Here is a 24,557-nt window from a genome sequence, read left to right as displayed (position 1 = left end):
AGAGCTATACCAGCATTTTATGCCATTGTCTCAGCAAAAATAAGTATAGCCCAGTTGGTAAAGTGTTCGCGATAGTGTGATGACCAATGAACGCCATCATGAGCTGAATGCGGAGACGGGTCCGGGCTGCGGGATCACCTCCGCACTGCAACTCAACACGAACCAGTGATAGACTAGCGAGATGAAAGATCTCAAATGAAAGAATAGCTATGGAGATCGTGATACATGTGATAATTGGTCTGGTGATTAGATACATCTGGTTAGGTCGGTGTAGAAGACGGTGAGGGATGCGGACGGAGGTTGCGGATATCAAATTACCGAGATCTACCTGTCATGCTAGTCAGGTGTTGATACTACCCTGGGTGACAGTTCTCCATTCTGATGAAAGTTTGGGTGTTTATTTGCTAGTGATCCATGCATTGACGTACGCGCTTTGACGAGGAACGATACCACGTCAACGTTCAGATCGACAGATCAGCTAGATCCGGTGCCTTCAGCTTTGACATGTTCCCACTCACTGTCCTGAGTCGAAACTTCATCCTCTTCCGGGAGCTGTTTCTTCAGTCCCTCAAGAATAGTCTTCAAGCCATCCGACACCTTCGGGTTATTCACCTTCTGGATCCTCTGCTCCAGCTCCCTGATCTTATCTTTCAACTCTTGCGTTTTGATATCAGCCAGATCAACTACCCCAGCATCTTCCTCATCCTCCTCTTTAATCTCGTTCTTCTCTTCGTCTTGCCGTTCAAGACCGTCACCCCAAGCTTCCGCAAAAGCCTGCGCCATATTGTGATCCTTGATCGCAAACACAATCTCATCAACGTATTCCCATCTCTCCTTTAGCGGCTTTGACTTATCGCATCTTGGAGTTAGAACAGATTTCCAGATCCTTGCTATTTCACCGACGGGGTTTCCGTGCGCGCCGCAGCCCCAAGCTCCAAGTACAAGTCGTTTGGACTTTTTGACCATAGCGATTCGCATAACAGCCCTCATCTTGGCTTGCGCCGTATCACGATCCTTCTTGTTGGCGTATGATGCTACTCCGTCCTCGTCAAGCTCGAATTCCGGGCCGCGGATCATTGCAGCTGTGATGCAGTCGACATAGAATCGATCCTTCTTGTCCAGATCATTCCCGTCTTCATCTCTGAAGACCAACACCATCGGAGTCCAAATCGAAGAAAGTTCGGGGAGTCGGTACCACTCGTCCTTGAGAGAGGGATATAGCGTAGTGCGCATACACAATGACTCCTCTTGACTATTCGCACCATTGAGAAATCCACCTCCAGGATTCAGAGGCGAACCCATGTTCAAGATTGTCACATGAGCTCTAGTATTACCAAGATCTGTTTTGACGCCCGCCGGTGTCTCAATATCAAGAAGATCTCTTGCAGCAGTAAGCGTGTCGACTTCCCTGATTGAGATTCTTGGTGTGTTAAGCTTTTCCAAGCTCTCATGGGGATCCTCAGCGCCAACTGTAGCTTTGCCCTTTGTTGCTGCATCACCCTTGTCCTCATGTTTCTTCAAGAGTTTCCCATATGCTTCAGGCAAGACTGTAGTGTTCATAAAAGGTATGAGCTCTGCTGAATTGATTCCTTTCTGAGCACCGGGATACCCAGGGAGGAGGCTGGGGATGACCTTGTTGATGGTGGCTTTGGCCTTTTTGGAGCGTGCATCTTTGCGAAAAGCCGCTGGTGGTCGGCCGATAGATGGCTCTGTACGTCCCATAGTAATATTCTGCCAGTCGCGAATTTATTTGTGAGATGAAACTCAGAGTTTTTGCGACGTTGGTGACTCAGTTCGAGATTATCAATTAGGGCGCTTTCAGTGGACACCTTTTGGTTGGGGACCTTGATGAGCAGCGACCCAGATCAGCGTAAAACTACCTACAAAGGTTTTTTGGGCTTAAAATATATTTTGTGGCGATAAAGAAAGGGAATCGCAAAAATATTCGCCAAATGAAGCATCATGGAGACGTCAAATGTGCAGACTAGATGGTCGCCACTGATGACTGCCTGACCTCGTCACATGATCAAGACCAAAGTCCGTCTTTCGGCCGAGATCTTGAGTACGGAAAACACCAAGAAGCCGACAAACTTTAAACTCACGATACATGATACGATAATTCTAACATCATGATCTCGATGCAAGTTTGGGACATTGAAAGATGATTCATGATGCAAATTTTAGCCACGTATCCATGGCCTCAAGAAGCCAGTCTTGGCATTTGTAACAAAGACATGGAATAGATTAACTCATACCAAAATCACATGAAGTACCACGTCTCAATATTTATAATCGCTAATTATTCTTCAGCCCAGCAACATGTGATCAGCCTTGCCAGCACATGAGTAGACCCAATTCTATTTACGACCAAACCTCGGCCGGAGTTTTGGTAGGGAACGCACGGCAAATAGTGGACTGATCAGATCCACAGTCGGCTTTTCTCGTATCCATTTTCCCCTACAAACTCCGTCGGACATTTAAGCATGATTCCAACAGCCCAAGCTTCTTATCTCTAATTACCAAAACCCTTGTCTAGCACCTGTCAAAACCACGTTTCAGTGGATCCAGAGAAGAAGTATCGAAAATGTCGGCGCTGCCAGACTGCGATTTCCCGACCCCCCGGAGAGATTATGCAGACTTCGTCATCAAGATCTAATTACGTTCCTTGATACCCGCAAGATCGAAAGGTGTTAGACCCCCTTCTGCCCAAATCTGGATCTCACCACTCTCAAATCCGTCCTGTGACTCCGTAGTCACAGCAGAAATCACCTGTTGCTCACCCCGGCTTCGAGGCCCGCTCACCGGCGCTCCCGACGAAATGGAACCCCGATCTCGCCATATTATTATAAAGGGCTCGCCCTCCCGTCTTGGAAGTCCTTTTGAGGAATAGTATGAGCAATCATTGCAGATTCACAACAACATCATGTCTTCTAGGCCAGATTTGCCTAGCTCTTGTATGAGCGACGATGAAACACTACGACAAAAGACACCAGAATCGAAACCGCGACATAGCTCGTTGGTAAAACTTCTTTTTGACAGGACGAGAGTTGATCAAGCTGTTGAGAACCATAATTATCCTGGATCAGGCTCCTTTGAAGATCCGTTTGTTGTTAGCTGGATTCCTGATGATACAGGTAACCCACTCAATTGGCCCAAGTGGTTGAAATGGACCATCACAATGGTTTCAGCCGCAACATGTTTTGCTGTCGCGTTTAGTTCTAGTGCCTATACAGGTCAGTCTTATAACCCTCGGCAATCGACATAGCTGACATGTTATATGACAGGTACTATTGTGCCGCTTATGATTCATTTCAAGGCCAGCCATACACTCATCACTGCTGGCGTCTCCCTCTACGTCCTCGGTTTCGCTGTCGGGCCTCTACTCTGGGCACCGCTTTGCGAAATCTACGGTCGACAAATTATCTTCGTTATCAGCTATGGCTTGTATGTTGTCTTTAGTGCAGCATGCACAGCAGATAATGGCGTCGCTACCCTTCTGGTCCTTCGCTTCTTCTGCGGAACATTTGGCTCATCACCTCTGACCAATGCTGGCGGTGTTATCTCTGATATCTTTAATGCTGACGAGCGTGCTATCGCTATGGCATTCTTCTCTTTGGCGCCTGCACTGGGTCCCAGCTTGGGTCCCTTCATTGGTGGATACTTGAGTGACGGTCAAGGCTGGAGATGGGTAAGTCACCCAAGTCCTTGGTTCCGACATCATACACTAACCAGAGTTTCCAGGTTATGGGATTGATGGCCATTGTTGCCGGATTCTTCTGGGTACTCGACATGTGCTGCGCTCCCGAAACCTATGCACCTTACATCCTTCAGAACCGAGCCGACTTCTTGTCCAAAAAGACTGGCAACGTTTACATCTCCATCTACGAACACCAAGGCAAGGCCGATCCACCAGCCGTCGTTCTCAAGAAGGCCCTCATTCGTCCTTGGCAACTCCTATGCTTCGAACCTATCGTCCTTCTTCTCTCCATCTACGTAGCTATTCTTTTCGGAACCCTTTACATGCTGTTTGGCGCATATCCTGTCGTCTTCCAGCTTGAGAGGGGCTGGTCTGCTGGCAAGGGAGGTCTGGCCTTCCTGGGAGTTGCTGTCGGAATGATCAGTGCCATTCCTACGATTGGACTCATCAACATATGGTATATGAAGGTCACGAAAAGGTTCGGCAACGAACCTGTACCTCCTGAATACCGTCTCCCGGGATGTATGCTCGGCGGTATCTGTGTCCCTGCTGGCATGTTCTGGTTCGCATGGTAAGCTCAGGTCTTGTTACAGTCAACATCTCCACTAACAGTTGACAGGACATCATATCGTTCAGTCCATTGGATGTCCCCAGTAGCCGCTGGTGCCCCCTTCGGTCTCGGCATGTCTCTCGTGTTCCACAGTATCTTCAGCTATCTCATCGATTCATACACCATCTACGCTGCCTCGGTCCTAGCATCAAACGCCGTGTTGCGATCTCTATTTGGCGCCGCCTTTCCACTTTTCACTAAGCAGATGTACGACAACCTAGGAACACAGTGGGCCAGTACAGTCCCCGCCTTTCTGTCACTTGCTTGTCTACCCATGCCATTCATCTTCTTCAAGTACGGTCCTGCTATTCGACAGCGATGCAAGTATTCTGCAAGGGCCGCACAGGCGTTGGCTATGGCAAAGAAGGGCTAGATCTTGAGGGTTTGCCATATTATTTCTTACTAATTTCTACTTAATACTGTGTCTTGACATTAATGGACCAAAAGCGGCATATGGAAGGAGTTATTGAATCACCTTAGACATAGAATATTCACCAGTCATAGATTATACAGAGCCAACTCAAGTTTGAACTTTTTTCTCTCCATTATGCCTAACGGGGCTGAGTCTTCCAAGCCTGCAGCTTCAATTGGTGGAATTCTTTTAAGTCAGCACGGCATGGGCAACAACAATTTTAAATCAGGCTGTGTTGAGAAGGCCTTTTCCCTCAGCTCACCTCACTTGTTCCCACCCACCAAAAGATCGAGTGCCCATCCGCGATGGATCCTGTCACGGCCGTTGGCCTAGCGTCTGCCATCATTTCCTTTGTCCCTTTGTGCGTCAAATTACTACAGAGTGCGCGGGAAATTCGCGACTCTCTCGACGGTAGCGTCGAAAAAAACCTGACGCGAAAAGCTATAGTGGATGAGATGAAAGCCCTTTCTCGGAGACTTAAATCAGCAGATCAAGCCAGAGTCCTACCCGAGCAGAGGGGTCTTTACGACCTCGCCCTAAAATGCCACGAGTTATCGCAGAAAATCCTCGACCTCCTCGATAAGATAAGACCCAAAAGTAAGAGCTCTTTTGAGAACTATCGGTCTGCTTACAGGGCTTGGAGTTGCGAAAGCGAGATTAAGAATCTGGAGAAGCAGCTCAACGACTGTCGGAGTCAGTTGGCATTGGGCATAGTGGATCTTTCAAGGTATCAGATTCCCTAAATCCTTGTCTTCATCCGTTACAGGATCTCACAGTCGCAAATAGTCAAGACTTGGCAGTGTACTCGAAAAGGATTCTAGCCATGGCCCAAACCGATGCATCGCGACTAGAAGAACTTCAAAGGCATACAGAAGCGTTGAGGAGTGGCGTGCAAGTCGAGCAAATCGGGACCGAAGCCGGTACTCAACTACGCCGTCTTCTAGGTCTTCAGGATGATGCTCTTGCTGCCATTTATCAGAATCGAATTCTTGAAAGCATTAAATTCGAGAACATGCACGAAAGAGATGACAGAGTTCATTACCCTCATGAAAAGACTTTCAACTGGCTGATAGAAGATGATGAGACCCTCGAGAACGAGGCAACGGGGATGAGCAAGTCCGAGACCCTTGACATGCATGAGATGAAGTCGAAATCAAGGGAACTTTTCATGAATTGGCTGTCTTCATCGGAGGGCATCTTCCATATCTCGGGCAAACTGGGCTCAGGCAAGTCCACGTTGATGAAACTGCTTTGCACACATGGGCAAACTCGACTTGAATTTGAAAAATGGGCAGGTAAGTTCTCACTTACCCCGAGCTTAACCTGAGATGGTAAACTTATTACTCGTTGTAGGGAATAGATCCCTCCTCATCACCCAGTTTTTCTTTTGGACAGCCGGAACCGAAATGCAAAAGTCTTTGGATGGTCTCTACCGCTCTCTTCTCTACGACATACTCCACGCCTTTCCTGAACTTATCAAAAATGTCTTACCAAATATTTGGAAGGAGGTCGAGACTAGCCCTTGGCAGATACAAACTAAGTTTGACTTGCCGATCGATGTTGCCAAGTCTGCCCTTGAACAGATCATTTTCAACAGCGAATCGTGCGCTCCTCGGGTCTGCTTCTGCTTCTTCGTTGATGGCATTGACGAGTACGACGAGTCACATAGCAGAGATCATATTTATCTTGTAAGATTGTTAAGACACTGGGTCAAAGACTCTGAAGGGAGGTTGAAAATGGTTGTTTCCAGTCGAGACTACAACGTATTCCTGAACGGGTTTTCGGCGGATTATCGGCTCCAACTTCACGAACTGACCTGGTTTGACATGAGACAATATGTTCAGGATTCATTATCTCACCTTCCAAACTCTACCCTCAAAGAGCATTTACTTACAACTATTCCAAGGAAAGCATGCGGTATCTTCCTCTGGATAGTTTTGGTGGTTAATGAGATCCGGAAAAAGTTCGAGGATGACGTGACGCAGGATCAATTAATTCAACTCCTTGACGGTCTTCCACCTGGCTTGGAAGCGTTGTTTGAGCATATCCTCAACAGACTCGACGAAAACAACCGAAGGACTGCTTATCAAATCATGGCACTATTGAGAACTGCCAATGATAACTATCTGACCCTGTCTCTGATGGAGTTTTCGTTCCTTGAAGATTATCACAGAGACTCGGAACTCTCGATACGAGACGAGTTTATGTCTCGCTACGCAACGGATTCAGATGTCAGTAGAACACCAGAGATTTATGGCAAAAGGCTTCGTGGTTGCTGCGGTGGTCTTGTCGAGTGTTACCCATCCAAACCAAACTATTACGGCCCTTGGGGAGTCCTTAGCTTCACACACAGATCTATTCCCGACATGCTTGAGAGACCAAAGATCAAAGCAGAAATGCAGTCATACCTGAAAGATTTTAGTAGCGTTGACGTACTGTCTTACTTGATCTTTGCGGCAGCGCGATTCCTGCGGAAGGATAAGACAGAAGTCAAAGACTCATGCGCTAGAGTAACATGGATGCGTCTGGAAGCCAGGATTGATAGACCACCGTATCGATTTCTGCAGTATGTTTCGTCATGGGTCGGTGATCCTCTCGACCTGAAACCTGAACCAAGCTATCCTCTCTTGCACCAGGGTATCCAGGTATATGTCAACCGTGGACGGCAAAGCTTGGATCGATATGGGGTAATTACAGGACTGGAGACATTCAGTGTCCTATGTCAGGCTGCACTCATAGGCCATATTGAGTACGTTGAATGGTTTTTAAAGAATAACCTCGAAGCTATCGACAAGTCATGGAAGAGGTCTCTTATTGGCAACGCACTTCTGCAAGCCTATATTCGAGTTGGTCTACCTATACAGTTGTTGAGCTATTTCTTCAAGGGCCATTTCCTGTCGCTTGAACGAATTCCGTTCGAGGCCAAGAACCTTCTCCTTGATGGCAACCCTCCAGGAAGTCTTACCGTCGGCCCCCGCTCGTCTATTGCCTATGACTATGCACTTTCAGACGACCACACCGTTTGGGAAAGAATCTTATTTTATTGTTTCCTAGGCTGGGTTGGCATGGCATATCCGTTCCATACCGATCGATTTTGTCTTGCTGTTGAGCAATTCCTATTACACGGAGCCCCATCTGAATTTCATATCGTCATCGAGCCTCTGCGCTCTCCCACTCAAGTCACGTTTCACTTTCCCAAGACCAAAACTCCTTTGACTTTTGAGTGTGAGAGCAATAGATCTACTAGCGAATTCTTGATTGAAAATGTCACAGGTTGGGACGAGTGTGATGGAAAGCTGAGCTTATCACTTCTCCGATGGATACAGAGCGTGAACCCTAAAAATAAGGCTGCTATAATCGATATCCTCGAGACCGCCAAACAGTGTTCTCCAGGATCAAAACAACTTGAAACTGCCCCTCTTGTGGCAGGTGGAATAGCTCAAAGGGCTACAGAGCACATAGACATGACAAGACCTAGCTTTTATCGCCATATGCTACTTTACAAACTCTTTCCAGGTGGGTTGGAGGTCATCGATACCAACGCAAGAAAGTTTTAACTAATAAATCAGCAGTCTTGGCAATAGTATTGGGACTTTATGTTGGCTGGAAATCGCGTGACGAGCAAAGAGAACACCAGAAGGCTGGGGTCACTTTCCCATGCTATGGTTGATAATGACCTTTGTTTGAGCATAACACCGAATCACTGGTACATAGTCTTGAGAAAGGGAACATGGATGTTTTACTTAATTAACCTATCTGGTGTCTTTCAGAAGTCCTCAGCAGTCAAGCCAACATTCTTCACCTTGGCCAGACGAAGAAGCTCTTGACCAATCGAGAGATCCATAACACCAGTACCGACACTCTTGTAAATAACAAATCCACTTTCAAGCCACTTGGTCAAGTCATTCGGGTTCTCGGTGTTTTTGGTCTGGAACAAGTGACCGATCTCAAGCATTTTATCCGTAGGGATCTCGGCTTTGACGAGTTCTCCAGCCTCTTGCAGGCAGCCCTCCCGACTGTCGACTGCAACGGATCCACCCTGATACCCCACAGATGAAAAGGGCCCTGATGGGTTGATGACTTGCTTCAGAAGCTCGGGGTCGATTTCCTGCATGTCAAGGCGGTAAGAACCGATCGCCGCGAGATACCGAGTCTTGCTCAGAGCCTTCTCGGAAGTGAGGTATGATGCCGGGAACAGTGGTTCCGTGCTTGGTGTTGTAAAGAACAAGACATCCGCATCTACAACCAAAGCCTCCATAGCGACGTCACGGTCTTCCTTAGGATCAAAGGCCTGGAGGCTGATGTGCGACGGCCATTTCGATTGATCGTTAGACTTGAGCGAGTCTATCAACTGCTGAGTCCTTTCCGCAGAGCGGTTGACAATGGTCACAGATTTGATATCCTCCTCCTTCAACAGGAGTGCCAAGCGAATGTGCCATAGCGCTTGCTTCCCCGCACCGAACACCACGATGTTCTCTGTGTTACGCCTAAATCGATAAGGCAGCATTGAACCCAGCGCAGTTCGGAACGCGGTGAGAGCGGCTGCATTGAGCGTTCCTATGGCCTGACCTCTAGCGTCGCACAGAGTCAAGACACTCTTGAGACCTGCTTCAGAAGGCTTGAGCTTTTCGCTTGGGGTGACACCGACGATCTTGACACCGATCAATTGGTCAGTAGTTCCGGGCATGAACAGGCTGACTTGGCCATCCCGGTTGACGACTGCACGGTGAGGTTGGTACTGCTGTTCATTGTTGCATGAGTATTGAATGAGAGCCTGCTCCAGAGCGTTTGCGAGATCGGTCACGTCAGATGGCGATAACGTGTCGAGGATGTGATTGACGTTGGCGTCTGAGAGAACTGTGAAAGGCATCTTGTAGGGCTATTTTTGAGGGTATTGGTAACGTGAGATGGGAAGCAGTCGCTGGTGATAAGCCGGACAAGTTGGAGTTGGAGTTGGAGATCTTTATTAATGCCGCTATCGGACACGGCCTCTATCGGCTCTGGCGGGGTCAAGCGGGGAAGCCAAGGCCCGATCGGGGCTGTCACTGAATCCCATCGCGAATGCTTTCCTATCTCAATTTCGCGTAAACGAAAGATAGACCATTGTCTTGTACATGTATTAGAGTTATGGTTTATGGGGAATCTGACTAATTGACCACTATGTGTATCTCTTATATAAAGTGCGCTGTCAGACTACTCTCAGGCCAGGATCCCATTGTTCCCCTTCTCGTCCCTCTCAGTGATGGAAGAATCACTTTGGGCATTTTGAACTACTTCAGGCTCACCTTCAACTGGGCCCTGGCCTCTCAGGCCCCGATAAACTGTCTTCAACTGAGGCCAACCATCAATGATGGGGTAGAAGCCTGCGACGAACATGGTCCCCCACACCCAAATAATGGCGATAACAATCCAAGCAACGAAGAAAGTCTTACCAAAGACGTATTTAGCTGCGTACATCGGAAGAGGCCTACGGTTTCACCTATTAGTCGACGTTACAATGAGATGGGGATAAAGTGCCTCTTACCATAGAACCCAATGTCCCAAGAACGTAGCGGCGGACCAAATCGCCGCAAGAGTGCCCCAATGTTTGAGCTTGGCCTTATCGGCGGTGTAGCTGGCTACCTTTTGTTCGTGCGTCCTCACTTCTTCTTTTGTTGAACCAACCTGGTCAAACGCAAGACGTTCATTTCTGAAGTCAGCCCATTGGTAATTGGCAGGCTTTATGAGCGAGATCACGACTGAGTACAGCGCTGGGCTCAAAGCTGAAGCGACAGTTCCGTACACGCAGGGAAGAGACTTTCCAGTGGATGCAACGGTGACTTCACCGTACAGTGACGATGCTGAGCCAAGCCATACAGCGATGCCAGTGGCCATGCCCAGAAGAGGCGAGACAATAGCAGCAATCTTTGACTGTTTTCGCCATAGAATCGTAAAGACAGTTGGGAAAATACCGGGGCATGTCAAAACACCAAGCATGTACAGAGTCCATCCAAGGTCAACCTTTCCATAGTAGAGGGCGGTAGAGAAGGCGGCGGAGAAAAGACCGAAAAAGACGACACCGATGTGACTCCACCGAATAGCGTCACGATCAGTTGCCCCACGGTTAAAGTACTGGCGATAGATATCAAAGCTGATGATGGATGACACGGAGATGACCTGGGCGCTGATAGTTGAAGTGACAGCCATGAAAGTGATCAACAGAACAGCGGCAGCACCGCCTTTTCCGGCGATTGCGATCGCGGCGTAGGGAAGAACAAGACCATTGGAGATCTCTACAGAAGACATGCGACGAGGGTAGGTAGGAAAGCGAGGAGTATCCTCAAGAGCTAGAGCGGAAAAGCTCATCAAGGTGCCGAGACACCACGGGATGGCAAAGTAAGCGATGCCGCCGATGATGTAGCCTGGGACAACAGCTTGAGGCGCAGCGCTAAAGGCTTTGGCGAAGAAACCAGTGTCCATGATGACGAGACCAAAATTAGCCAGCACATGAATGATACCGAAGTATATAGCCTACATTTTGTAAGCGAGTGTACAATGATGGTCAAGCAGTTAACTCACGTCTTTGCTAGTCATTGTCAAGAAAGATCCATCGTGGTTGCCGGCGACAGGATGGTCCTTTCCAACCTGAACGATCAGATCATACAGACCACCAGGTGATCCAATCTCGGGGACAAGGAAAGCCTTGATGGTGAAGAAACATATGATGATAGTGATCACAAAAGTATGGAAGTAATCAGTCAGGAAGGTCGCTTTGATGCCGCCAACAAAGGTATACAGCACCACGCCGACAGGTAACAAGAACGTAGCGGCGATGATATGGATACCAGATCTGATCGAGTAAGTGAACCGCTCAATATGTAAGAGAGCAGACTTACAAGGCAGAGATCGCAGCACTTGCACCCAGCAACATGTTTGCAATAGCGATGATGTTGTTGATCAAGCATAGGCCAATCCAGACAATATGGCCCGAGGTACCATATCGTATACGGACAATCTCGAGTAGGGTATGCGCTTCGGGTACTCTGAGCTTACAGGAGATACCAAGTAGAGCGAAGAAGACGATCATGGGTGAGCATCTGATAAGGGTCAACAACTACCGAAAATAATCGCGGAGGCAGGGTGCATACCCAGCTGCAAACCAGAACGGCCCAGCGACACCAAAATTGTATCCAACAAGAGTACTTCCAAGCATAGCCGTACTCCAAAGCCAAGACGAAATAACAGCAGACGAAGTTAAACCAGTGCCAACACTTCGATTGGCTGTCATGAACATCTCAGTTGTCTTGTTATCTTCGCCGACAGTCTTCTTCAAGATATGCGTCAAAAACATCATGATAAACGCGATAAGGAAACCAATCGCGATAACGACGACATAGCCAACGGCTTGAGAAAGCGGTGGCTCAATGCCATTCTCGCTTGCATCTGCTCGAACGTGAAGCGACATTTTAGCCAAGAGCCTTGGGGATGTGAAAGATCCAGCAGTTCGGTTTGACGTCTCGGCATTCTGAGCTTGGGGGTCCGTGTGATAGCTTTATGTTTGGCGATCGGCAGGCACGAATCCATGTCGTTTGTATAGCTTTGATGATGCAATGGGCTATCATTTGCTAGATAACTGCCGGGCACCAATCTGATGAACCGTGGAGGCCAGCGGGGGATCTCATTAGTTGATGGAGTTCCGCCAGACCGGATATCTTCCGAATTCCGGGATCTAGTCCCTTCTTCCTTCTAAACTATATCATTATCGGTATGCTCTGGACATTTTAGGCCCGTGATAGGCGATAGGGGCACTGTTCACATGTTCATGGGGTATGGCGTGAGAGCTTCTAACGATGGCGATAGGGCCAATCGCTGTCACGTCATTGAGCAATTATTTGAGAAAAAGCGGAAGAATATTATCCCCTAACTTATCTATCATTTAGCTTATTCCGATGCGACAAATAAATAATTGCGCTCCAGATTGCAAAATGTGCCCTCGTCAGGTAGTGAAGACAGCCATTCCATGGGTGTTGCACTCAGCTAGAATATTGTGACGAAAATTGGCAAACCAGAGGACGCAGTGAGAATTGGGAATATTTAATACCTGAGGCCACAATACAGCAGTACAGACTATTATTGGATGACTTTGCATAATCAGGCTGTGATGTGCCGCCAAGAAGACCATGATCTTACAATTTCCCCTCGTCATCATTCCAGGCTGACTCTGAGGCTGTGCTGAGCATCCTGTGGAATGACAAATCATCCGAGCTTCATCTTTCTGAACTCACTGGTCGGTCTATTTTCGATTCCTAGGATTTCCCTCCAAATCCCATACTTTTCTTATTATGGATCCCGTCTCAGCGATCGGATTAGCGTCTGGGATCTTGACCTTCGTTGAAGCAGGTCTCAAGCTCGTAAAAATAGCCTACAACATACACAACTCTCTGGATGGTGTCCTAGACAACAACAGACACCGCGAAAGTGTCACCAGCGAAGTTAGCAAAGCAGCTTTGAGGCTTGAAGTGGCAGGCAACGCCCGTTTGACTCCCGAGCAAGAGTCACTTTCGGATCTTGCCAAGAAGTGCAAGGCGACTTCAACGGAACTAGTCAAGGCCTTGAATGAAGTCAAACCAAAGCGGAGCTCATCCAATCCCTTCAAATCGTTACGATATGCCGTCAAGACGAATCTCAAGGCAAAGGACATAAATGGCCTGGAGAACCAGTTGAAAGACTACCGTGATCAGCTCATTCTCGCACAGGTTGAATTCTCAAGGTAAACATATTTCGCTAGTCATGAGAGAGGCTGTAGTTAACACACTCCTAGAGTTGAGGCAGCAGATGGCTTCAGTGAACTGATCTCACTTGCCAAAGAGAACGAGGCTACGTTGAAAAGTTTGACTCAGGCCATAGAGCACCTGCGCCAATCACAAATTTCCGCGCCTGATTCTATTTCCAACACACATGCTTGCAGCCAGTTTCAGCGGCTACTGATGGTCGACGACGAGACCCGTCGAGCAATGTATCAAGATCGAGTTCTGGAAAGCCTCAAGTTCGATGAGATGCATCAGAGATTTGACGCAGTTCACAGTGCTCATGAAGATACGTTCAAATGGATTTATGAGCCGATTGAAACTATTGAGGAAGATGATGACTTGTCTCTCGAGGATGACAACTGGTCTGACGTGGAGGAGCATGGCTTGACCTACGAGGAACGAATACGACGAGAGGCGCTTAAGGTATTGGCAGAAACATTGCATCAACGGGCTGAGCTGACGGTTGTGCGCTCCATAGATGCAACTCGAATCAAGACAGAAATTCTTAGGGTGGCTCTTATCAGAAGAGACATTATCGCCAGTTTTCCACATTTTCGGAAAGTTGGGATCTGGAAAATCAACACTGATGAAGTTTCTATGCTCTCATCAGAAGACAGAATAGTCACTAACTAAATGGGCTGGTAAACGATTCTTTCATCTTATATGACACCCCCAGCTAACTTATTTGTAAGGTACAAAGAAGCTAGCATTCACTTCGTTCTTCTTTTGGCGGAATGGCTCAAAGGCACAGAAATCACTGGAGGGACTTTGTCGCTCAATACTTCACGACGTACTTCTAGAAAGGCCTGATCTCATACCCGAGGTCGTTCCTGGCCACTGGAATCAAGCGAAACAAACTCCCTGGAAGGTTGACAACCGTCAAGAAATCCCATCGTCTGTCATCAAGGATGCTCTGGGAAGACTCCTTCAAAACGATAAACTGTACCAGCAACACAAGTTCTGCATCTTTATTGATGGCCTCGACGAGTTTGAGCCTGGTGTTCAAGATGGATTGGATTACATTGACTTAGTCAATGTCCTTAGGCAATGGACGATTCATGCCGGCGGGAACCTAAAGCTCTGCCTTTCAAGTAGAGAAGAAGGTGTATTCATGGATGAATATGCTAGTGACCCTAGCTTCCGGCTCCAGGACTTAACCAGATTCGATATGCAAAATTATGTCCGCAGTCGCCTGAGCAACCTAAAGGATGAAAACCTAAAAAGCGACCTGGCTACTGAAATTCCTGAGAAGTCGTCAGGGATCTTTCTTTGGACCTATCTTGTTGTGAAAACGATACGCAATAAAATGACACACAGGGCCACCAGCGAGACGTTAAGGAAACACCTCAACACTTTGCCTAGAGGCCTCGAGGCACTCTTCCATCATATCCTTCAGCAACTTGAGCCGGATGATGCGAGAAAGACACTCCGAATTATAGATTCTCTCCAAACTGCCAAATCGAACTATATCGAGCTGCCACTACTCGCATTCCCCCTTATTGATAGATACGATAAAGATAAAGAGTTCTCGTTACGCAAAGGTCTTGAAGATGAGCCTACCCCAGACGAGATAATACTCCAAGCACAACTTCGTGGTGCCTGCGGTGGCCTGATAGAATGCCATGAGGGTAATCAGTATGAGAGATTGCAGGTTCTTGAGTTTGTTCACCGATCAGTCCCCGACATGTTCTACAAGGATACAAAAGGCTCAGAGTTCTCTATGCAAATGGAAGCTGCCCTTGATGGTACGAATACTATTGATGTTGTCTCTCATCTTTGCTTTGCCACTTTCCGGCTTTCGGGGCAAACAGGAACAGGCGACCTAGAAAGGTCTGTCTGCCAATCGATAGTACTTATGCGATTCGAAGAGAAAATCGACAAGCCACCGTACTCCTTCCCGGAGTATATTGGTTCATGGGCCAATGATAGGTGGCTGGACGACAATCAGGCAAAGTGGCAATTCTTCTTTTCTCCCTTCGCCGGGAGTTCATATCTATACATCAGACCTTATGGAGCGCCGGCTATCGGTAGTAACAACCCGAGACAACTCTATAACACTATGTGTCTTGCAGCGCTTTCTGGTCATATCGATTACATTGAGTGGAAAATCGTTAATGATGCAAATGCTTTGAACAACGCGGCCAAGAGAGCCTTTGTTGGTCATTTCATTCTCATCTCGAAGCATTGGGAAATGTTTTTCGAGAAAAGCATCTTTACAATGGATCCCAGAATACCCCTGGTTCCATCCATCGCAATACAAGATTGGAGTAAATGGGTGGTGCCGGACCCAGTTACCTTGTCGGCCTGGCAATTCTTCTTGACCTATATCATTTTGAACGTTGGATCGTATTTCGGCGTCGCTAGGGACGATGGAAACGTCATAGAACGATTTCTAAGACAAGGGGCTGACTCACATTGCCGCATCCTGGTTGCATATGAAGAAACCAGAATAAACATGACAATTTGTTTTCGAGAATCAAGGACTTGTCATGTCATCCCACGCGACCCTGTGTGGGTTTTATTCGATTACAGTGTAAAAAAGGTCATTGGAAGATGCTTGACTTTGAGGGGAAAGCCCCTAGTCGACTGGGGCAAGAACTTCACAGAAGAGTTCTTACTTCGGGAGTGGATTGCATGTACCGACTGGCCTAACAAGGACACGTTATTGGAATTGCTGGACTGTAATTGTGAGTAGTTGCTGCTAGAGTCTTAGCTTTAGAGCAAACCATTTTCGCTGATACGCCCGCCTCACAATGTTCGCCGCGTTATGAAATCCCGGATGTGCGAAATGCTCCTTTTGCTTTCTCACTCTGCTCTGAGGCACTGATAAAGAATCTTGAGAGATGGTCTCGTACTATGAGACAATTGTCATACCTCTCCCCAATATACTGCGCCCTCGTGTTTCCCAGCTCATCTCCCTGTGTGATCTGCAAACAAAGAGGCGGGCTGAGCTCCCCCGATCCTGCCGTCTCGATGCCCCAAACAGAGCTCGTCCTCTGAAACTGGCGTAAAGTGATCGACACAGGGATGCAGCTAAAACCGGTACTTCGCAGCTCGAAGCGGTGGCTACGAACGCCATGTTGTGGGGTACTGCAGATCTTGTCTCACATGCCGTCCAATGTCGACAATTCTTACGTCAATATTGATCAGTCCTGGTAATGTGGAGCGAATGAAATGAAACAGGGAATAAGGTTTTCCAATAGTTCAGCTCGTTCAGCTACAGCCTCTTCGGGATTGGTCTGACCAACGAGAGACGAGAGGTGAAGACAATGACATATACGATCTTCTGTGTAGCCCACTTTCTAGCTCCAGATGTTGATCTCGGGCCGCTCTTTGGGGGACGTCGAAAATCGGTAAAGCAAAGTCAATTACTTCTCACGCGAGCAGATACTTTACTTGACGTTATGCCCATCCTAGATTGAGCTTGGACACCATTTCGAGTTTCTTAATATCATCAGCAACTATGAGATACAACAACGTCATCAAGCCAAGGCTACCAAGTAATAATAGGTGCCCTTATAACGATAGCCCTATGTCGAAATGGCAACTTGGCTCCCTCGATCCATTATCGCCTGTATATGCAAGGTCTCGAAGGGAGCGAGCCAGAGCACCAACACCCATTGAGCATAACGGCCATATATATGATCTAGTTGGCGTGAACTCTCACCAACAGCTCATCCTACGAGATCAATGCGCGTTACACCTGGACATTCGTATCGAATGTTTCGCTGGACGTGCCGCCATCTGGGACGGTGTGCCATGGCAAGTCGATTACCTAGAGGCCATTCCCGATCCCCTAAACTTCACCAAACCGCCCCGGCGTGTCCTTCATCTCAAGCGATGGACTGAAAAGGGTCAGATACAGAAAGCCATTGACGAACCAGACAATCTTCGAGCAATTTTCCCAGGCTCAAGAGGAAAACATATGCTCGGCCCGATTAAGCATGGCATTGTACGCATGATCCCAACCGCATCTCGACAGAGAATTCAGAAGCCATTGCTTCCTGGGATAACTTTCGAAGCTCGGTTACGAGGTCGTGAGCTTTACGGCCCGTTCCAGATCGAGGCCAAGAAAGATGGCCAACTGGTAGCCAAGCCCGTTCTGGACGGATTCTGTCTTATCAAATTCACCATTGAGCCCCATGAGATAGCGCCCTCATATGTAAGGGTCAATTGTCCTGACTTTGGTGGTTGCTTCGACATCGACACGTTTCTTTACTGCGAGGATAAGCTTCGATGTCGGGCTACCAGTGTCAAAGCAATCAGAGCGATGAGATTACCCACGAGCGATCGCGATCCTATGTTCGGGACGCTATCACGAGGTCCAGTACCACTTCTCACCAACGGTTTGGACCATCTTGTCGTCTTTGAGAAGTTCATCCGAGACTGCACAATCCCTTCTCCAAAGACACCTCAGCAACAGCGATTGACAATACTCAACCTGTCGATGTGCGATCAAGGTGACGCCAAGATCGTAGTCGACGCGTTAATTGACTTTCGAGAGCAAAATCCAGATGCAATCATGTCTGTCGTGGTATCGAAACTAGGACCTACGATTTATCAAGATACACCAGCCTGCAGGGAGTATGTCAAGCTTCTTGAGCGCAACCGAATCCACATCGATATGTTCACTGGCGTTGATGGTCCAACGCGCCAAGTCGTTCACGCCAAAGCGATAGTAATCGACGACAGGACACTCTTCAGCACTGGTGCCATCGTAGATACCAAGCCAATTGACAAGGCCGACTTTTCCATCGAGCTTCCGCCCACGGCAGCCAAAGCTTTTCAGGTCTACATGCAAGAAGCCATCCTTGGTGGCGTGAGCAATGAGCGTCGCGCTCATCTTGGCTCACAGCTCGCTAGCCTAGGCGTCATAATAAATGACCCCATCGCGAGTTTGACCTACATCAGTCGCGCGCAACATACACTTCTCCGAGGTGCTCGTCGCGACCTCCTCGTCAGTGTTTCAGAACTCGTTGATCCTAAAATCACGAAAGTCTTGGTGAGACGGGCAGCCAACGGCGTGACGGTAACGATACAAGTCCGTGAAATAGACGCGGTATCATCAAGAATTCTTACCCAAGCGACGCGACGCTACGGAAAGCGGCTGTCCGTTGAGGATGTCAGCTGGTGGGAGCCGCGCCCCCATTACAACGCGATCATCGCAGATGACAGTCTCGCGTATCTCGGCACATCGTACTTCTGGCCAACACAAAGAAACATGATTCATCAAGGTCGATCGCTTGAAAATGGGGTCTTGCTTGAAGGAGAGGCTGTGAAGGTTTTGAGGGAGCAACTGGATGACCTGCGTGACCGTGCGTGTAATAATAGTGGCAAAAGCGACAGTGATATAGCGTAGCTAGAGATTGGGTCTCTCCATGCCTTGCAATTTTCTCTCATGTTGTTGGATGTTGTTTGTTAGAAGGGGAGTGTCGGGACACATCTTCGTCAGCCAATCAACGTCTCGCTCATCATCTGGAGATTGAGTTTAGCGTATCAGTTTCGATTCAATCATGACAAGGACAAAACGAATAACCTGAAGCGTAAAAGCGCATAAATACCATGAGAATGATTAGTACGGTTAATTAAATTATGTTGGCTGTCATTATTTACAGCTATGTCAGTATCTTGGTGTCAAAACCATTAAGCATTGCTCCATTTTTAAAGCGTAATAACCGCTTGAGAAAAAATGACCGTCCAACATCGTCAATTGCGTCGTCCTTGGTCTGTCAGTGCCTCCAAATTGCATTACACTGCAGTTCAGTACTCCTGGGGACCTAAAAATACATTATAATACTTCATCCAATAGCTTTTACAAAACATTTCCTCCAAAATTGGGGACGATTGTCCCATTGGCCATCGATCATTTCTTCAGGTCGCGAGTCGAGCTACCCTGCAGCAGGGATGGTCCGTGCCATGCCCGTAGACTCAACCACTGCTGACTACCTTACCTTAGGTACATGAAACTATCATCCTACCACTTCGACTCTGCCGACCAGATGAAGTCACTTGTCGGCCGCAACATACTCTTCTCTTAAAGCGACGACGGAAATGCTACAAGGATCAGCAGGGATATTGGCATGGCTGCGTATGCTCGGTCATCGCTGTGTCCGCGTTTCAAAACAATCGCGACGAGACTTCTGACCGCGAAGCTCGTGCCCAATCTCACGTCTCAGAGGCGATTCTATCTGAGAAAATCATGGGCATGAACCGACCGATTCGTGAACTGACCACCAGATGGTGTCTATTCAAAAGGAAATGATGAGTGAAGACGTCGGAAGCGCTGAGACCGGAGCTTTCTTTTGTTATGTCGCCAGCGCGATCGACCATGGATGGCTTGTTCAGCTCATAGCCAAACGAAGTAGACACAATCGCTTGGGGATCTCGTCTTCAAATGTCACTTTTACTGGCGGGTTTCAAGTGAAAACCGTGGATAGAATGGATATCACGAGAGGTTGCGAAGGACAGTACTAGGATTAACCATTTTTGTTGACGCAACTGCCCAGGCAGTCTCTCACATGGCCGACAACAAGAACAAGACCTCGCATAGTGACTCAATATCACTACTATTTGAACGTCATTGTGTGACCCACAGAAAACCGACTCCTAACTATCCTTTCTCTACCACCAGCCTTCACTTTTACCTCTACTCTTCAACCTTCAACCGTCAATCTTCAATATCAGGCTTTTTGCACTCGCTCTCCCCTCCATCACGAAAGTAAGAGTTCTTACTGACATGATACCTAGTTTCACTTCGGCCTACCGCATCCTTCATCCTTCCAACCCAGATCAACACCTCAATCGATCGCAGTCGCATCATCGCCTCACACAGAAGTCCTGTCAACATCCCTTTGTTTCCTTTGACCTCGGCTTTGACTTTCGACTTCGCAAATCTCCACAGTACAGAACTTCAACTCGTCACCCTCACTGAATCTTAGTATCTACCACGCTGCCTGAATGCAGAACCGCTTACTCCAACACTACATCACTGCCTGCAAATTACCTTTGGAAGTTACTTGAACGATCGATCGAACTTCGGAGCCACAGAAACCCCGTACCAACAGAGTATTTTCTGAGGTCCTCTATTTATTCGAAACCCATCAATGCTTCTTCCTGTCTTCAACGAACCTTAAGGTACGTCAATCCTAAAATTACCATAAGTTTATGCTCATCTCCTCTCACTTTCTCAAATGCAGCCTAACACTCCTCCTTTCTTTGTTCAGCTTTACCTAAACTTAGGCTCCACTCACCCCTTTATTTATCTGCTCATCTCTATGTTCATCACTCTCTCTTTACCCTCACTTCATCATAAATTCTGCAAACGATTTTACCTCCTTCAACAAATTCTCCTCTCACTTCTCCCACAATCCATCATAACTATTGACTTCGTTCTAACATTAACATCATGAACGCAGGTAATCTCACCAGGCCGATTTCACCCACCAAGATGAACAGAGCCCAACAAGAGGAATGGCTTGACCGACAATGGGGAGGCAAGTCTTGGCTCCTCGACGACGTCCGCAAGGCACATGAAAACCCCCCCAAGCAAAACGAGCTCGGGGGCGGTGCAGTCGACTCCCTGGTCAAGATCACTAGATTGGCCCAAGACAAAGGTATCCAGCTGGCATCCCTGTGGAGTCAGGCATCACCTTACAATGTGCTTTGGACCGGTGTTAGCCAGCATCCTAAAAACTCTCTCCGATTAACTAACGATATCGCGAGAGCTGCCTTTAACAAGCTCAAGACAACCATGCAATCTCAAAGGGCTCAAGAAGCTGGCGGCCCATCAGAGGTGGCCATTATGGAGTCCCGAGAGACTGAGCCCGAGGCTTGTATGTACGTCGGAAGTGAGCATGTTGAGAGCGACAGCAGCGATAATGAGGATATCGAGCCCGTCCTCAAGACCACGCGAAGCCCGAGCATCGTCTTGGGCGGTTCCCCCAGATCGCCAGTCAAATCGCCACCCAAGGTCGCTGGCAACAACGACAAGGGAATCTCTTCGACCTCCACCTTCAGGCACCAGGAGCCCCCAGAGCAGAGACCTGCTGTTTCGGGTGCTCCCTCTCTACCTCTACCCCCACAAAGGAACATTTCTCGTCATTTCACCCAACCACCAATTGCCACTTCGTTCAAGCGCAAAAGAGAAAAAGAATCCAGTGCGATGACCCCACAGCGATCCATGAAGCGTGCCGAAACTTCCAAGGGAGAAGAAGAGAGGGTTGACGAAGCCACCGCTATTTATAAGCAGCTCACCAACAATGTGAAACTTACGGATGATACGCTTCAATTCCTTACAAAAGCTCTCGTTTCCTGGTACCCAATGGAACAAGGCAAGGTCAAGGTCCTCGACCCTCTCTGGTTCAAGGTTGACGGAACAACTACTGGACACAACATCAAGCTCGACGGGTATACCAAGCTTTGCTTCAGTATCCATCATCTAAAGCCTAAGCATTGGACCTTGGCTATCGTTGACATCGACGACGATGCGAAATCCATGGTTTTCAATCACCATGACTCGAGCCCGTGCTGGGATCGGTTCGATACGGTTTGCGCCAGCTTCCAGAAATGGAAGGAAACCGTCGGACATAAATTCAAGCTGCGGTTCAACAATGTCGCAGTCAGTTGCTCCTTTTCCTATAAAGACTCATGCTGACCTCTATAGCCTTGTACTCCACAGCAGGATAACATCAGCTGTGGAATTCACGTGCTATCCTGCCTACGACACGTCCTGACAGACAAACCCTGCCCCCCATCGCTCAACCCGCGTGCAGAGCGCAGGTTCTTCATCCGAAAGATCAAGGAATCTGACGAAGGCCATTATCCCCTACAGGAAGTCAAGAAGGTCATCGAAAAACAGGAGTACGAAATGCTTTTGGAAGCGATTCGAAAAGAGACACCCGGATCACTCGAATCAGACAGACATCTTGCGGCCGTTGCCTTGGACCACGCCCGTGATGGCCTGAGAGATGCCCAGGCTGCGCTGAGCCGCCTCAGAATCGAGCAGGATACTCTGGCCGAAGCACTAACTCGCCTGGACGCTGCTGTCGAGACTAAATCCGAGCCCGTTCGTTATTTGAGCTTCGAACCCTTGGACAGTCTGCGAGCTGGCAGCCAGCAAGAGCTTTCTGCCCACATGAGTCGATATAGCAAAACGCTTATGGATCAGAGCTTTGCCAATGGGTCTGAGATAAGCAGAAAGGTCCTCCGCGAACATTATGATGAGATCATCGACAAACTGGAGCAAGCTGAAAAGGAGGTCGCCCAGAAACAAAAGGAAATCGATGAGGCAACCAAGGCTGTGGAGATCAAGGCTCAGATGTGCGACCTGAAGGAAAGCGTGAACAACATCTTGAAACAGCACGGGTCTCTTCTTCCTTCGAACAATTGGCTTGGGCGGGCTTCAAATTAGCTGCAAGGATGGGTGATTTGAAGGACGGCCATGAGCGAGGCAGCGCACAAGAAGTGAAAACTGGGTTCCGGTTGTGAATTAGACTGAGATCTTAGGCGTAAAAGTTTTTATTTGTCATTTATCCTTCATCAACGCGTGGATCTGCTGTGGCCGGTGTAAACTCTCGCGCGCGATCTCATAAAGTGGAACATAAAAGGCCTCTAATATCGCATAAAACTTGGGTCACTATTCCTAAAATTGTCTAAAGCTTAGGTAACTATTATAATATTCACCAAACGTGACACATGCCAGCCACCGATATCACCCTTGGAGCTCTTGTACTGTAGGAGGAGACTTTGTGCTTCTTTGGTCACCGACTTCAGGATAGTGCTCATATGCATGAGGATATTGTTGCTGGTATAGATGTGCCTGGGAGACGTCTGGCGGACCTCCTGGTTGTGGGTAATGGTACGTCGCGGGATGCGAAACAGCTGTACTCTGGTTTTGATGCTTGGCAGTCTTTTTACGAAGGAAGAGCCAAACAGATAGCCCAGCGATTACGGCAGCGGCCGGGACACCAACACCAAGTCCGATCTTCATGCCTTGACTGTTTTCGGGAGTCCCAGTATTCGTTTCTTCCGTCTCGTCTGACGTGGGGCTTGGATCGGAGGATGCCGTCACGGAAGCATCCGTGATTGTAGATGATATTGTCTCAGCTGAGGAGGTGGTCTCGACCAAAGATACGGTTGAAGAAGTCACGTCATCCTCAATGTTGCCTTTTGAGTCGAGGAAGACACCGCGTTTACCGGCGCAGCATCCAGGATCGTCTTCCGAACAGCAGTAGCTGCCATCGTCGCATCGTTTCACACGCGGGAATCGATTATTTCTCTCCCCTGGAAGCGAGAGTTAGTCGATGTCAGCATGCCATGATTGGCCAGCACACGGGTAAAACAACGAACCGTAAAGACAGATAGCAGCACACTTCTTCTTGTCATATGGTGCAACTGCACATGGGCCTCGAACAAACTCATTCTCTCCTTGTCCTTTGTTCTTGCAGAGCCGATTTGGCATGCAAGTTGCCCCCTCACCACAACAGGCCGAGGAGCCTGGGCACTGTTTGTTGTTGGTCCACTGCTTGCCGTCGACACCCCAGCACACGCCCTCTTGAGCCATTGCTGGCTGTAAAATGGCGTAGGAAACGCTGAGCACAAAACTGAAATGCATATTTGGATATATAGAAAGATCTTCAGGCGAAGAAAGACTGAGCAGTCGGTAGAGGGCGGAAGCAGCATGAGTACTACGAGTACGGGGGGAAATCTTGGGCTTTTACCAACAGACAGTATCAAAGTAAGTGGCCGGGAACTTCTGTAACCGCCAGTTTCCAACACCCTGCTCGCTTGGCTGCATTCCCTGGGACAGTTTGAGCACTTCAATTGGATAGCATAGATAAGGGCCTGTTACAGGTCTTCAGTCTTCAGTCATCTGTCTTTTAAGCGAAAACTTCGGCAGATACTTCTTTACTCGTGGAGAGAGACTCCAATATCTGGTTTTTAGCCCCTCGATAACCGACGTGAAGCCATTCAAACCCAACTCCAACATGTGTTCCCGGAGAAATTGAGTTGTTAACAATTCCATTCCATACGGAGAGTTAATACCGATAC

At 48.1% G+C, this 24,557-nt stretch overlaps 9 protein-coding genes across 14 annotated transcripts; 5 read left to right on the top strand and 4 right to left on the bottom strand.

Annotated features, from left to right (window-relative positions):
* Positions 1-54: 54 nt before the first annotated feature.
* FOIG_10199 (uncharacterized protein) lies at positions 55-2,234 on the bottom strand. The gene has a single exon (XM_031210506.1). It carries the CDS (start codon positions 1,720-1,722, stop codon positions 475-477), a length of 1,248 nt encoding a protein of 415 aa, XP_031059984.1. The 5' UTR covers positions 1,723-2,234; the 3' UTR covers positions 55-474.
* Positions 2,235-2,859: 625 nt separating this feature from the next.
* FOIG_10198 (uncharacterized protein) lies at positions 2,860-5,018 on the top strand. Of its 3 annotated transcripts, XM_031210503.1 has the most exons (4): positions 2,860-3,233; positions 3,285-3,688; positions 3,742-4,268; positions 4,317-5,018. In XM_031210503.1, exons 1-4 carry the CDS (start codon positions 2,924-2,926, stop codon positions 4,678-4,680), a joined length of 1,605 nt encoding a protein of 534 aa, XP_031059981.1. In that variant the 5' UTR covers positions 2,860-2,923; the 3' UTR covers positions 4,681-5,018. The 3 variants fall into 3 exon arrangements, with proteins under 3 accessions (XP_031059981.1, XP_031059983.1, XP_031059982.1); XM_031210505.1 differs by having other exon boundaries at positions 3,742-5,018; XM_031210504.1 differs by having other exon boundaries at positions 2,860-3,688.
* Positions 5,019-5,024: 6 nt separating this feature from the next.
* FOIG_10197 (uncharacterized protein) lies at positions 5,025-8,276 on the top strand (the record flags this gene model as incomplete). The annotated part of the gene is made up of 3 exons (XM_031210502.1): positions 5,025-5,446; positions 5,506-6,014; positions 6,073-8,276. The coding sequence occupies 3 exons, from the start codon at positions 5,025-5,027 to the stop codon at positions 8,274-8,276; spliced, it is 3,135 nt and encodes a 1,044-aa protein (XP_031059980.1).
* Positions 8,277-8,306: 30 nt separating this feature from the next.
* On the bottom strand, positions 8,307-9,672 carry FOIG_10196 (uncharacterized protein). Its single transcript, XM_031210501.1, has one exon. It carries the CDS (start codon positions 9,587-9,589, stop codon positions 8,486-8,488), a length of 1,104 nt encoding a protein of 367 aa, XP_031059979.1. The 5' UTR covers positions 9,590-9,672; the 3' UTR covers positions 8,307-8,485.
* A 113-nt stretch (positions 9,673-9,785) lies between these two features.
* Positions 9,786-12,311, bottom strand: FOIG_10195 (uncharacterized protein). Of its 2 annotated transcripts, XM_031210499.1 has the most exons (5): positions 11,847-12,311; positions 11,595-11,795; positions 11,278-11,548; positions 10,244-11,229; positions 9,786-10,186 (listed from the first exon to the last, which is right to left on the bottom strand). In XM_031210499.1, the coding sequence occupies exons 1-5, from the start codon at positions 12,161-12,163 to the stop codon at positions 9,919-9,921; spliced, it is 2,043 nt and encodes a 680-aa protein (XP_031059977.1). In that variant the 5' UTR covers positions 12,164-12,311; the 3' UTR covers positions 9,786-9,918. The 2 variants fall into 2 exon arrangements, with proteins under 2 accessions (XP_031059977.1, XP_031059978.1); XM_031210500.1 differs by having other exon boundaries at positions 11,595-12,311.
* Positions 12,312-13,040: 729 nt separating this feature from the next.
* FOIG_10194 (uncharacterized protein) lies at positions 13,041-16,203 on the top strand (the record flags this gene model as incomplete). Its single annotated transcript, XM_031210498.1, has 3 exons — positions 13,041-13,468; positions 13,520-14,049; positions 14,201-16,203. 3 exons carry the CDS (start codon positions 13,041-13,043, stop codon positions 16,201-16,203), a joined length of 2,961 nt encoding a protein of 986 aa, XP_031059976.1.
* Positions 16,204-17,040: 837 nt separating this feature from the next.
* FOIG_10193 (uncharacterized protein) lies at positions 17,041-18,867 on the top strand (the record flags this gene model as incomplete). Its single annotated transcript, XM_031210497.1, has 1 exon — positions 17,041-18,867. One exon carries the CDS (start codon positions 17,041-17,043, stop codon positions 18,865-18,867), a length of 1,827 nt encoding a protein of 608 aa, XP_031059975.1.
* A 626-nt stretch (positions 18,868-19,493) lies between these two features.
* FOIG_10192 (uncharacterized protein) lies at positions 19,494-23,139 on the top strand (the record flags this gene model as incomplete). 3 transcript variants are annotated; one of them, XM_031210495.1, is made up of 4 exons in its annotated part: positions 19,494-20,192; positions 20,256-20,642; positions 20,924-22,125; positions 22,171-23,139. In XM_031210495.1, the coding sequence occupies 2 exons, from the start codon at positions 20,956-20,958 to the stop codon at positions 22,915-22,917; spliced, it is 1,917 nt and encodes a 638-aa protein (XP_031059973.1). The 3 variants fall into 3 exon arrangements, with proteins under 3 accessions (XP_031059973.1, XP_031059972.1, XP_031059974.1); XM_031210494.1 differs by lacking the exons at positions 19,494-20,192; positions 20,256-20,642 and having other exon boundaries at positions 20,883-22,125; XM_031210496.1 differs by lacking the exons at positions 19,494-20,192; positions 20,256-20,642 and having other exon boundaries at positions 20,956-22,122; positions 22,171-22,917.
* A 78-nt stretch (positions 23,140-23,217) lies between these two features.
* On the bottom strand, positions 23,218-24,084 carry FOIG_10191 (uncharacterized protein; the record flags this gene model as incomplete). The annotated part of the gene is made up of 2 exons (XM_031210493.1): positions 23,856-24,084; positions 23,218-23,789 (listed from the first exon to the last, which is right to left on the bottom strand). Exons 1-2 carry the CDS (start codon positions 24,067-24,069, stop codon positions 23,218-23,220), a joined length of 786 nt encoding a protein of 261 aa, XP_031059971.1. The 5' UTR covers positions 24,070-24,084.
* Positions 24,085-24,557: the final 473 nt, after the last annotated feature.

Source organism: Fusarium odoratissimum (assembly GCF_000260195.1).
Source record: "Fusarium odoratissimum NRRL 54006 unplaced genomic scaffold supercont1.17, whole genome shotgun sequence".
Classification (NCBI taxonomy): Eukaryota; Fungi; Ascomycota; class Sordariomycetes; order Hypocreales; family Nectriaceae; genus Fusarium; species Fusarium odoratissimum.
The sequence above is the reverse complement of the archived record's forward strand: the minus strand, read 5'-3'. Positions and strand labels throughout refer to the sequence as shown.

Coding starts and splice junctions, on each gene's coding strand:
- FOIG_10199 (XM_031210506.1), bottom strand. CDS start 1,722: ATGGGACGTACAGAGCCATCTATCGGCCGACCACCAGCGGCTTTTCGC.
- FOIG_10195 (XM_031210499.1), bottom strand. CDS start 12,163: ATGTCGCTTCACGTTCGAGCAGATGCAAGCGAGAATGGCATTGAGCCA. Junction 11,549..11,594: donor AGTGCTGCGATCTCTGCCTT/GTAAGTCTGCTC, acceptor TTACTCGATCAG/ATCTGGTATCCATATCATCG. Junction 10,187..10,243: donor TTGGGACATTGGGTTCTATG/GTAAGAGGCACT, acceptor GTGAAACCGTAG/GCCTCTTCCGATGTACGCAG.
- FOIG_10198 (XM_031210503.1), top strand. CDS start 2,924: ATGTCTTCTAGGCCAGATTTGCCTAGCTCTTGTATGAGCGACGATGAA. Junction 3,689..3,741: donor ACGGTCAAGGCTGGAGATGG/GTAAGTCACCCA, acceptor CAGAGTTTCCAG/GTTATGGGATTGATGGCCAT. Junction 4,269..4,316: donor GGCATGTTCTGGTTCGCATG/GTAAGCTCAGGT, acceptor AACAGTTGACAG/GACATCATATCGTTCAGTCC.
- FOIG_10196 (XM_031210501.1), bottom strand. CDS start 9,589: ATGCCTTTCACAGTTCTCTCAGACGCCAACGTCAATCACATCCTCGAC.